Source organism: Sinocyclocheilus rhinocerous, unplaced genomic scaffold (genome assembly GCF_001515625.1).
Source record: "Sinocyclocheilus rhinocerous isolate Xijiao unplaced genomic scaffold, SAMN03320098_v1.1 scaffold1296, whole genome shotgun sequence".
NCBI classification, from domain to species: Eukaryota; Metazoa; Chordata; class Actinopteri; order Cypriniformes; family Cyprinidae; genus Sinocyclocheilus; species Sinocyclocheilus rhinocerous.
The window spans coordinates 443875-456643 of record NW_015659405.1 but is presented as its reverse complement, the minus strand read 5'-3'; the positions used below and the strand labels follow the sequence as shown (position 1 = coordinate 456643).

Here is a 12769-nt window from a genome sequence, read left to right as displayed (position 1 = left end):
TTTTTTTTTTTTTTTCATTTCTGTGAAACAGAGTTTGTTTAGCTAGAAGTGTTTGTGTTCATGTGCTTGCATAGAGCATTTTCCGGGCTTAAGGCAAATTGCATGATGTGCATTTTTGTGCAGGCTTTCTTGGAAATGAATACTGAAGAAGCAGCCCAGACGATGGTTACTTACTACTCCTCCGTAACGCCCGTCATCAGAAATCATCCCATCTTCATGCAGTACTCAAACCACAAAGAGCTAAAAACAGACAACTCACCGAACCAAGTGGTATGTGCTTCAAATTCTCTCAGCCAGCACATGCACTACGTACAGGGCTGCATGTGGCTTCATTCCACATTTCTGACATATTGACTCATTTGTAAATGTTTTCACGTTAATAAAGACAGACGCATTTTATAACAATGAGTTATTTGCAGCAGCTGTGCACTGGATGATTGATACGAGCGGAGGGTCTGATTGGCTCTCTTCAGTGCATCTTGTTTTTTGTTGCCGCGTTTTCCACACTGCCCGTTTTCCTCTCTAAACACAGTTTACATGCCACTAAAGGCTTTTAGCTGTGAATTCCACAGCTGTAGCCCATCAGTGCTCATTTGGAGGATTGCTTAATTTACTTTGCTTCGTTCTGTTTGAGTAAACACAGAAACGTAGCCTACAGAGTTTACTCCATACTTGATTTTGTTCAAAATAATCCGTCTACAAATTTTACTCATGCATTTTCAGACATAAAAAGGCACATATGGATAGATGTAAAATCAATAAAATGGAATTGAAAGAATGCTAATTTAAATCTAATGCATGTCATTTTTGGTGTCTACAGAGGGCACAGGCAGCACTGCAGGCGGTGAATGCTGTCCAGACAGGTAGCATGACTCTAGGTGCCATTGACCCGTCCGGTATGGCTGGCCCCAGCCCTGTCCTAAGGGTCATCGTTGAAAACCTCTTTTACCCCGTGACCCTAGATGTCCTGCACCAGGTATACACTTCCTCTAGTTCTCTGCAGTGCTGTTCTTTTCTTACTTGAAGCGATAGTTCACCCAAAGATAAAAATTGTCGTCATTTGCTCACACTCATTTTGTTTCAAACCCTTAAGACTTTGGTTAATTTCCAATACATAAATTAGGACATTCTGGTAACACTTTAATTAAAGACTTTATGTATAATGCATTACAAAGTTAGTCATAATGTTCATTGTAATGCATAATATATTTTCATTATAACAAAATTTTAAATGCATTATAGTATTAGAAGGTTTGTTTGTCATGTGTTTTAATGCATTATGCTTTCTAAAGGTGTAATAGATAAGTAGTACAACTGTGGTTACAATTCTTGAGAACATGCATTATAAAGTGCATTACAAGGCATAATGGTAACACTTTTCAATAAGGTTAATTAGTTAACTACTTTAGTTAACATGAACTAAGAATGAACAATACTTCTACAGCATTTATTAATGCATTATTAAAATCAAAAGTTGTGCTTGTTAACATTAATGCACTGAATTAACATGAACTAACAGTGAACAACTGTATTTTCATTAACTAACATTAACAAAGATGAATAAATACTGTAATAAATGTATTGTTCATTGTTTGTTCGTGTTAGTTAATACATTAACTAATGGAACCTTATTGTAAAGTGTTACCGGCATAATTAATGCATTAAAACTACTTTTATAATGAATTATATAAAAAGGCTTTAAGTAAAGTGTGAAAATTAAAGTAAATGTTAAATAAGTATAATTTTTACCCGAGACGTTTCTGTTCTCTAAAGATCCAAAAAGTTCATAAAGTTGTTGTGAAACAAATCCATAGGAATCGAGTGGCTTAATCCAAGTCTTGTCAAGAGATCCAATCGCTATATATGATGAACAGATTTAATTTAGGTTTTTATTTGCATCTAAACAATTAATAGACACAAATACATAGAGCACATCACAAAAATGGTAAGCACGGAAGCTCAAACAATGCTTTTATAAACATTTTGGATCTTTTTGGTTTTGGTTATCTGCACTTTCAATGGAAGGACAGAAACCTCTCAGGTTTCATTAAATTATCTTAATTTGTGTTTGAAAGATTAACCATAGTCTTACCTGTTTGGAATGTCATGAAGGTATGTAAATGATGAAAATTTTCATTTTTGTGTGAACTATGCCTTTGGCAATTATGGTTGTTTGATACTAAAATATGTTTGGTTCCTCAACAGATCTTCTCCAAGTTTGGCACAGTGCTGAAAGTGATCACGTTCACAAAAAACAACCAGTTTCAAGCTCTCCTCCAGTTTGCTGATGGCCTGACGGCACAACATGCCAAGCTGGTGAGTAGCGCCATCTATCAGCCATGATCTGTAATGACAATTATTGAAACTTCGTTCTAGGCTTTGTTTTCCATCAGAGAGCGTGTGCACATGATTGCCTGGTTGGGAAGATTAAGTAAACCACTGTGCAGAAAATGTACAGAGTTAGGAAAAAGCTCTGATTGGAGGATTTTAATTCTTGAAATCTGGCAACCGCAAATATGAAACCTTGTGGAGGCTTGGTACCAAGGCAAGATAAAGCAAATGCCAAATGAAAATGACATGTCTTCAGGATAAATAACCAGCGGGCAGATATCGCAGATGATTATTAAGTAGTGATGCGCGGATCGCGGATATATCCGTGGGTCAGGTAATAAAAAATACATTCTGATTAATTGCGGATGGGTTACGGGTCGATGAGATCATTAATGATGCAAATATTAACCACATTCTCTAAAATATGAATGCTGTTCTTTTCTTACTTGAAGCGATAGTTCACCCAAAGATAAAAATTGTCGTCATTTGCTCACACTCATTTTGTTTCAAACCCTTAAGACTTTGGTTAATTTCCAATACATAAATTAGGACATTCTGGTAACACTTTAATTAAAGACTTTATGTATAATGCATTACAAAGTTAGTCATAATGTTCATTGTAATGCATAATATATTTTCATTATAACAAAATTTTAAATGCATTATAGTATTAGAAGGTTTGTTTGTCATGTGTTTTAATGCATTATGCTTTCTAAAGGTGTAATAGATAAGTAGTACAACTGTGGTTACAATTCTTGAGAACATGCATTATAAAGTGCATTACAAGGCATAATGGTAACACTTTTCAATAAGGTTAATTAGTTAACTACTTTAGTTAACATGAACTAAGAATGAACAATACTTCTACAGCATTTATTAATGCATTATTAAAATCAAAAGTTGTGCTTGTTAACATTAATGCACTGAATTAACATGAACTAACAGTGAACAACTGTATTTTCATTAACTAACATTAACAAAGATGAATAAATACTGTAATAAATGTATTGTTCATTGTTTGTTCGTGTTAGTTAATACATTAACTAATGGAACCTTATTGTAAAGTGTTACCGGCATAATTAATGCATTAAAACTACTTTTATAATGAATTATATAAAAAGGCTTTAAGTAAAGTGTGAAAATTAAAGTAAATGTTAAATAAGTATAATTTTTACCCGAGACGTTTCTGTTCTCTAAAGATCCAAAAAGTTCATAAAGTTGTTGTGAAACAAATCCATAGGAATCGAGTGGCTTAATCCAAGTCTTGTCAAGAGATCCAATCGCTATATATGATGAACAGATTTAATTTAGGTTTTTATTTGCATCTAAACAATTAATAGACACAAATACATAGAGCACATCACAAAAATGGTAAGCACGGAAGCTCAAACAATGCTTTTATAAACATTTTGGATCTTTTTGGTTTTGGTTATCTGCACTTTCAATGGAAGGACAGAAACCTCTCAGGTTTCATTAAATTATCTTAATTTGTGTTTGAAAGATTAACCATAGTCTTACCTGTTTGGAATGTCATGAAGGTATGTAAATGATGAAAATTTTCATTTTTGTGTGAACTATGCCTTTGGCAATTATGGTTGTTTGATACTAAAATATGTTTGGTTCCTCAACAGATCTTCTCCAAGTTTGGCACTGTGCTGAAAGTGATCACGTTCACAAAAAACAACCAGTTTCAAGCTCTCCTCCAGTTTGCTGATGGCCTGACGGCACAACATGCCAAGCTGGTGAGTAGCGCCATCTATCAGCCATGATCTGTAATGACAATTATTGAAACTTCGTTCTAGGCTTTGTTTTCCATCAGAGAGCGTGTGCACATGATTGCCTGGTTGGGAAGATTAAGTAAACCACTGTGCAGAAAATGTACAGAGTTAGGAAAAAGCTCTGATTGGAGGATTTTAATTCTTGAAATCTGGCAACCGCAAATATGAAACCTTGTGGAGGCTTGGTACCAAGGCAAGATAAAGCAAATGCCAAATGAAAATGACATGTCTTCAGGATAAATAACCAGCGGGCAGATATCGCAGATGATTATTAAGTAGTGATGCGCGGATCGCGGATATATCCGTGGGTCAGGTAATAAAAAATACATTCTGATTAATTGCGGATGGGTTACGGGTCGATGAGATCATTAATGATGCAAATATTAACTACATTCTCTAAAATATGAACGTGTTTTAAAATGCATCTTTTTCATAAGGCAGACAGACGGGCTCAACATATTTCATTTTGGTGTGTACGCGTTCGCCTGTTCGGGAAGTTGCAGTGACAGAAACCGTGACATTCCAGTTAAAGTTTGAAGGGAGTAAAGCCTGTGTTTATGCTATTAAGTAAGTGTAGGCTAATCTGGCTTTTGAAGAACTTTTGTTTTATAAATAAATGTTCATTTAAAAGTTAAATGCACTTCAAAGTCTAGTTATGAACGACCAAAATAAAAAAATTGTAGCTGTTTTTTAGTCATTTAAAAATTCATCCTCAATTATCCAATTATGTGCGGCTTGGACACGGCATCTGTCAAAGGTAGACTAGGCACCTATCTTTAGCAAAGCAGCGTGGAGAGCTGCTTCTGGGATGCTTCTGAAAAGTGCAGCGGCACTCTTTTTTTTTTTTTCTGGTATAAACACAAGCATTGACTTGAGTGGCAGCGATCAGCTCCAGTGGCCGTGTCAGAGCTGTAATGTGCCGCAGACATGTGCAGTGATGCGCAGATCAGCTTTAACGTCACTGAATCTGCTTCTAAAAATGAACCACCCATTCATCATATCATCATGCAAAACTAAGAATTAGAATAATTGTAATGTGACGATCGGGTGCGGGTCGGGGCGGATATCTAAATCAGAGAAAAAAAATAGGTGCGGGTGGGTAATTTGTTTGAAGCAGTGGATTCGGGTGACGTTTGAGCTGATCCCTGCATCTCTAATGCTTAGTAAATCGAGAAACCGAAATCGTCGTCATGATTAAAATACAATTCAACATGCAGCCCTATCTGAACTGAACCAACTGAACTGACTTAAGCTAAATAATGACACTTTTGTCTTTTTAGAGCTGCTTTACAGCAGAATCGGAACTGTCCATAATTAATTCTGCTATTTTCCTGTTTATCGCTGAAGCATCTTTGACACAATCTGTATTGTATAGAACGCTACAGAAATAAAGGTGACTTGACGCAAACTGTGAAAGAATGTGACATGTTTGACATGTTTGTGGCACCGCTTTTACTAAAATCTCTCTTTCCTCAGGCTCTAGATGGACAGAACATCTACAATGGCTGCTGTACCTTGCGCATCAGCTTTTCCAAACTTACCAGCTTAAACGTCAAATACAATAACGACAAGAGCCGTGACTACACTCGCCCGGACCTGCCCACTGGGGACAGTCAACACGCTATTGAACATCATGCTTTGGCTGCTGCTTTCGGTACAAAGGGGTGTAAAATTGCACCCAGCACACAATTTTTTTTAAGCATAATCCCATTCTGCCTCTTTTAGAAAGTCTAAACATCCTGGTATTTTGCAGCTGCTCCTGGGATCATCTCTGCCACGCCATATCCAGGAGCGCATGCCTTCCCTCCAGCTTTTGCTATCCAGCAGGCTGCAGGTACGATGGCACACAGCTCGAGTTTAACACCTTCTATATTTCATATTTGTCTGAATTTGTCTTGTGGTGTATAGTGTACATTTGACTCCATCTTGAACAGGGTTTGCAATACCTGGGGTTCCCGGAGCCCTCGCCTCACTGGCCATTCCCGGGACAGCAGCGGCTGCTGCTGCTGCAAGCAGACTGGGCTTCCCCTCCTTCCCCGGCACCCACTGCGTCATGCTGGTCAGCAACCTGAACCCTGAGGTTAGCCGTTCACAGTCTCTGATGGACCTAGAAGTGCTCAAGATGTCCATTTAAACATTAAGTCTGAGCAAGCTCATGGAATTTTTTTTTATTTTTTTTTTATGGATGGCTGATGTTACTATTGTGCCATTATGTTTTTAATGATCCTTAATTTTTTTTTTTTTTTATATTAAATTTTTCTAATGAATGAAAAAAGCAGAAATTGTATCAAATGTAAAGTCACAATGATTCTCTACATACTTATTTATTTTGTTTTAATATATTTTTTTATATTATAATATAAATATATTTGTTTATATAATTTAAATGAAAGCAATAGCACCACAATATGAAAAATAATGCGATCATCAGCAATGGCAGCATATAAATGAAAACTGCATAATGTTACGGAGTAAAATGTTGATCCAGGAAGTGGTATATGTCTGTGCAAGCTTTGGAGGTGTTGATAGAAGCGATTTACTGGATTTATGCTTTGATAATCGTACTGAATATTACCCAGATGTAGTTTTTGATAAAAATGTGATTTTCTCACCTTTTTGCTCAAAATTATGCATTTTTATGAAACCTACCTATATTCAAGTGTTGATAAAAAAAGAATGCTTTAAGCTAGAATAAAACTGAGGGGCCATCAAATTTTAGTGAAAATCATCAAAATCGCTGGCGGTGGCTGGCAACTTTTTTCAAAAATGCTGGCGGGGAAAGAGTTAACTGAATTAAATGGATATCATTGACTGGTGATGTTACTACTGCAATACTGCTGAGTGTTTCTTTAAATTTAGTGCATTTATGATCTATTGTCGTGTAGTAATTACAGGATACAGAAGCCCATTGCTTAGCGTTTCCATTAACTGAAGCTCCGTCTCTTTATTCGCTCAAGTGTCCTCACCCCTGTGTCATTTCTTCCTCTAACATCCTCAGGTTTCTCATAAAAAATGCCATTCAGTTGAGCTTTATTCTTCTTGTTGCTTCCATTTGAATATGTTGCTGCTTTATTTCATATTTCACTCATCTCCTCCAAATATTACCACAGTAAAATAGCCAAAATTGTATTTTCTGTTGGTCTGTTCAGAAGATCTGTTCTTTTATTTGTATTTATTTGTAAAACAGACCATCGGAAAGTGCATTTAAACTTTTCACATTGCAATTAGCGCATTGTTTACTACAATAACTAGCTTGTTTTACTGATGAAATTTCTGTTAACTTTAGCACTATATTTTGTATTTCTTTATGTATACTGACCTTGTTTTTTTTACCTCCTTTTTTCTCCTATTTCTCTCCCTCCCCGTTCCCCTCATCCCATTGCTCTTTTTTTGTTTTGGAAACCTCGTTCTCCTTTGCCATCTGGCTGCACGCACCATATGTCTCTACTCATCTGATCTGTACGAACAATTACACGATTCAACATTATCCCACACACACACACACACACCCCAACATGACACACAAACATCTCTCTCTCTTCTATCACCCCCCACTCCCACCCCACCCTCTCTCTCCGCTCCCAATCCATTAACCATCTTCATGATCCAACCATCGTTTTTCGTCATTTCCCGTGGACCTCGCTCCCAAAATGTTCAGTCTTTTCTTAAAACAAGTTTCTTTTCACTCAATTAAGCCCCTGATAAAATTGCTATTAGATACTAGTTTTAATATATATATATATATATATATATATTTATTTTATTTATTTATTTTTGTACCCTGAAGAGCATGTGACGGTGGGATGTAATGGAGTATCTTGATTGTGAACTGAAGTTGTTTTATAGCTCAGGTTGGTTTTGATGAGGTGTGTCTGATCATAACATGCTGTATATTTGTATCTGACATGAGACTGTCTCTCTTTGTAGGTGTATATGGGGATGTATTGAGAGTGAAAATCATGTTCAACAAGAAGGAGAACGCTCTCATACAAATGTGTGATGGGACACAGGCTCAGCTGGGTAAACAGCCTTAAAATGATTACAATTTGCTTGCAGAAGGAGCAGAAATTTTATATATACACCACCATATAAGAGTCTGGGGTCAGTATGATTTTTTTACAATGTTTTTGAAAGAAGACTCTTATGCTTAACGTAGCTGCATTTATTTAACTCCCACCCCACCCTCTCTCTCCGCTCCCAATCCATTAACCATCTTCATGATCCAACCATCGTTTTTCGTCATTTCCCGTGGAACTGCCTCGCTGCCTCGGATATGTTGAACCTCCACTCTGCCTCCGATCTTTACCTGTCTCTTCCTCCTCCGCTGCCCCCCTCTGCTGTCCTTTAAAGAGAGTTACGCCCCACTGCCTCTTTATTCTCTTCGGTATGTCATCCTTTAGCATCTTTTTTTGTCACTCGTTTGTTCTGTTCTTTTAATTTGATATAGTTACCTCACAAGGCATCTGTGAGGCCCGATTCTTTGAGTGCCTCGCTTGTTTTCTGCAGTATTTGGTGTGGTGAGATGAGACGCGTCATGAAAAGCTGCAGCTTTCCCTGAACAGCAGCACTTCCTTTGAACGCAGATGGAAGGCTGCAGCTTTTTAATGACGGAACAAAGCAAATTGGCGCCTTGTAAAATGTTGCATGCTTTTGAAAACCGTTCCTCTTTTACCTTTTTTATTGCATGTCTTTGGAGAAAAGCTGTTTAAAATACTTGGTTAATAGTCAAGACTCCTGCTGTTTTATAAGTTCATTCTTTTTTGGGTTAAAAATATTTTCATCCCCCTCAAAACTTGTTATCTTTCGATTCTAATTTCAGTCGATCCGTTGAATCTGTTCCTCAGGAGATCGAAAAACGAACTAAACACACCTTGCAGATTTCCTAAAAGCTGCAGATCCACTTGAACTGTCTTCTTAACTCAGTTTTTTTTCTTAACTAAGAAAATGTTCAGTCTTTTCTTAAAACAAGTTTCTTTTCACTCAATTAAGCCCCTGATAAAATTGCTATTAGATACTAGTTTTAATATATATATATATATATATATATATTTATTTTATTTATTTATTTTTGTACCCTGAAGAGCATGTGACGGTGGGATGTAATGGAGTATCTTGATTGTGAACTGAAGTTGTTTTATAGCTCAGGTTGGTTTTGATGAGGTGTGTCTGATCATAACATGCTGTATATTTGTATCTGACATGAGACTGTCTCTCTTTGTAGGTGTATATGGGGATGTATTGAGAGTGAAAATCATGTTCAACAAGAAGGAGAACGCTCTCATACAAATGTGTGATGGGACACAGGCTCAGCTGGGTAAACAGCCTTAAAATGATTACAATTTGCTTGCAGAAGGAGCAGAAATTTTATATATACACCACCATATAAGAGTCTGGGGTCAGTATGATTTTTTTACAATGTTTTTGAAAGAAGACTCTTATGCTTAACGTAGCTGCATTTATTTAATTTAAAATATAGTAAAAACAGTAATATTGTGAAATATTATTACAATATACAGTATAACAACTTTTAATATTTTTAAAAATGTAACGTATTTTAAAAGTTTTCAGTGTCACTCTAATTACATCTAATAATGACAGCGTTTTTCTAATTACAATTTATTTATTGACCATGTTGAAAACCGTTGCGCTGCTTATTTTGTTCAATATTCTTTGATGTATAGAAAGTTCGAAAGAACAGCATTTATTTTTGTTATTTGTGTATTTATTTGTAACAACTTTACTGTCACTTTTGATCAATTTAGTGCATCCTTGCTGAATAAAAGTATTAATTTCTTTCAAAAAATGTGACTGACGCCGATCAACACTGCAATAACTGGCTACTCATTATATTCACTTATTGGAAGTTTTGTAATGTCTTTAGTCTTTCATCAGAAATGGATAAGTTCATATTCCATAATCACACTGTACTTTTATAACCACTACAACGATGATTCACAATCAACAAATAAAGGTTAGCAGAAGGCTATTGGCCATGCGGTGTTTTACAGCAATGTTGTTGATATTAGATAATATTAGCTGTGCTTTAATGCACAAACTTAGTCATAAGTGTCCCAGTGTTTAGCAGTTGCTAGCACCCAAATTTGTTTTCACAGTATACTGATAGATGTAATGGGGAACTAGGGTGCAGAACGATGCATACTTTATATTTCATTTGTTTTGTAGTTCAGTATTTATTTACAGATGCACATTTATATTTCAGCGATGAGTCATCTAAACGGGCAGAAGTTATACGGCAGGCCCCTGCGCATCACGCTGTCCAAACACACGACTGTCCAGATGCCACGGGAGGGACATGAGGACCAGGGTCTCACCAAAGACTACAGCAGCTCTCCTCTCCATCGCTTTAAGAAGCCAGGCTCCAAAAACTACTCCAACATCTTTCCTCCCTCATCTACCCTGCACCTGTCTAACATCCCGTGAGTTTATACACATCCGCTTCTTGTTTTTCTGTGACTTTAAAAACCCAAATCTCACCTATAACTTTCTCCCTGTTTTAGACCCGCGGTTGTCGAAGATGACCTCAAGCTGCTCTTTGCTAGCAATGGTGCTCTGGTCAAGAACTTCAAGTTCTTTCAGTAAGTGTGTGCAGCTGTGACATTATCATACTCTGACATTTATGTAGTATAACAGTCATTTTAAATTATTGATACTGGTATGGAATCACAGCCAGTAACCGATAATGTGTGTGTTCTTTTCTCCCACATTACACACATATTTGTAAACATTTCGCTTATAATGTTCAAACTATTTAATTTTTTGCTTTAACAAAGTCAAATCTATACTACTTTGTTAAAACAAAATTGTTTATTAATTTCTGTACTGAGTATTATATAGATTTATTTCTGAATTAATTTTTTTTTTTTTTTTTAATAATTATTGTTATTTATCATTTAATAATGTATTATTATTATTATTATTATTATTATTATTATTTAATATATTGTTATCTGGCAACATTTCTATATCAAATTCATTTCTATATCTAAAATGTGAATTTCTGGACATCTTAGGCTGTTGTGTCATTCTTCACTGTCATTTTTGTCTTTTGATTATTGTCATTTCATAAATTGTTTCGTAAAATGGAACACTTTGATTTGTCAGCAAATAAAAAAAAAAACTGTTACAAGTCAGATCACCTATATGCACTATGAAGTCTACATTCTAAGCTGTTTTTATTATTATTATTATTTAGTTTTTATTATTAGTTTAATTTAGTAAGTGAAGGTTTTTAGTATTAAGTCAGTGGTTTTTAAATAATTTGTTACCTGGTCATTTTGAGTTAAAATCCAATTTTTGGCCACAACAATCTGTTGATTAATGATTATTGTCAGCACATACATTCTATATCAGTGTATCCGCAAGAAATACTAACGAATTCCTCAACTTTCAGGAAGGATCGCAAGATGGCTCTGATTCAGATGGGTTCGGTGGAGGAAGCGATCGAGTCCCTTATCCAGTTCCACAACCATGATCTCGGAGAAAACCACCATCTTAGGGTTTCCTTCTCCAAGTCCATCATTTGAGAGAAATATAGTCTAGAAAGGACTGGAGTGGCCAGTCATTTTAAACCATAATGAGTCTTAATCACAAAGCTCACTTCCATCATTCCGTTATTTTATTTGAGGCATTTTAGTGATTATTTACATACATATATTTTTTCAAGGTTTTAGAACGGCTGTATTATTAGTTGGGCCGAGAAGTTCATTAACTGTATGCATCCCTCCATCGGTCACTTTCAGCCTATTTAAGGCTTGATTTCTGTAGAAGCAGAGATGAACCACTTACAGGCCTTTGATTCCATTTGTACCATTTGTGCCTTACTGCTTCAGATCTCCAGAACCTCAGTCAAACATCTGCAACTAATGTTTGCAAATCTGTAGTTTACAGTCCATTTCGTGCCCTCAGGGCCAAACATTTATGCTCCTGTGAGACATGGGTAATTTCATCAGGCTGATGGTACAGGCCTAAAACTCTGCGCCTCTGTGTTACGTATCTCCCAGTAGGGTTGTACTCATCATATCCTCTAGCTTTAGCATTTATACTGTATCTTTAGAGATAGAATGTTTACAGGCATTTTCCTTCTTCAAATTTATGCAATCGTTTGTGTATAAATCCAATAGTGTTTGTCTAGATTTGTATTGTTTGCATACTGTGGGCCATTGCATGTTGGCTGTGGTCAGCGGATCATTAACCGCTGTCCGTTTACTGTTTGTCCTGTATTTTGTGTAGATGTTTAGCATCGGGCTTCATGTTATTGTGTGAGATAGTAGATTATTTAAGCTATTCTACTTAAATGCCCCATGTATTTTATGTATTCATGAACCTGTGTGTATACTACAGCTTGATACCAAAGCCTTTCCTCCGTGTACCTTCGTAAGGGACATCCTGACACCTTTTAGCCTCATGACAAACGGCGTGTACAAACATGTCCTCTCAGAGCGGCGTACGTCTGCTTCTCTGTAGATAACAGTGTGATGGAAACAGTTCAGGTGAATTGGGACGGCCGCCAGATATGATTGATAATCAACACACCTGCTGAATTGTGCACATCACATAATGCTAGTCTTAACAGATCGTTATTATTATTAAATTATTTAATAAATTATTGACAAATTATTATTATTATTTTCTTGGGCCTT

The 12769-nt window shown here is 36.1% G+C and overlaps 1 protein-coding gene across 3 annotated transcripts in view; it reads left to right on the top strand.

Moving 5' to 3' along the window:
* LOC107723850 (polypyrimidine tract-binding protein 1-like) overlaps positions 1–12699 on the top strand; it is a 26352-nt gene extending 13653 nt beyond the window's left edge. For 2 of the 3 annotated variants that reach the window (XM_016532571.1, XM_016532570.1), the window contains 9 exons: positions 2206–2316; positions 5586–5763; positions 5863–5943; positions 6044–6189; positions 8460–8493; positions 9331–9423; positions 10330–10546; positions 10628–10705; positions 11521–12699. In XM_016532571.1, coding sequence (XP_016388057.1) covers positions 2206–2316; positions 5586–5763; positions 5863–5943; positions 6044–6189; positions 8460–8493; positions 9331–9423; positions 10330–10546; positions 10628–10705; positions 11521–11653 — 1071 coding nt within the window. In that variant the 3' untranslated portion in view covers positions 11654–12699. Of the gene's footprint in view, positions 1–123; positions 271–820; positions 977–2205; positions 2317–5585; positions 5764–5862; positions 5944–6043; positions 6190–8459; positions 8494–9330; positions 9424–10329; positions 10547–10627; positions 10706–11520 lie in introns of all 3 variants that reach the window. The other variant, XM_016532572.1, reaches the window with a different exon arrangement.
* Positions 12700–12769: the final 70 nt, after the last annotated feature.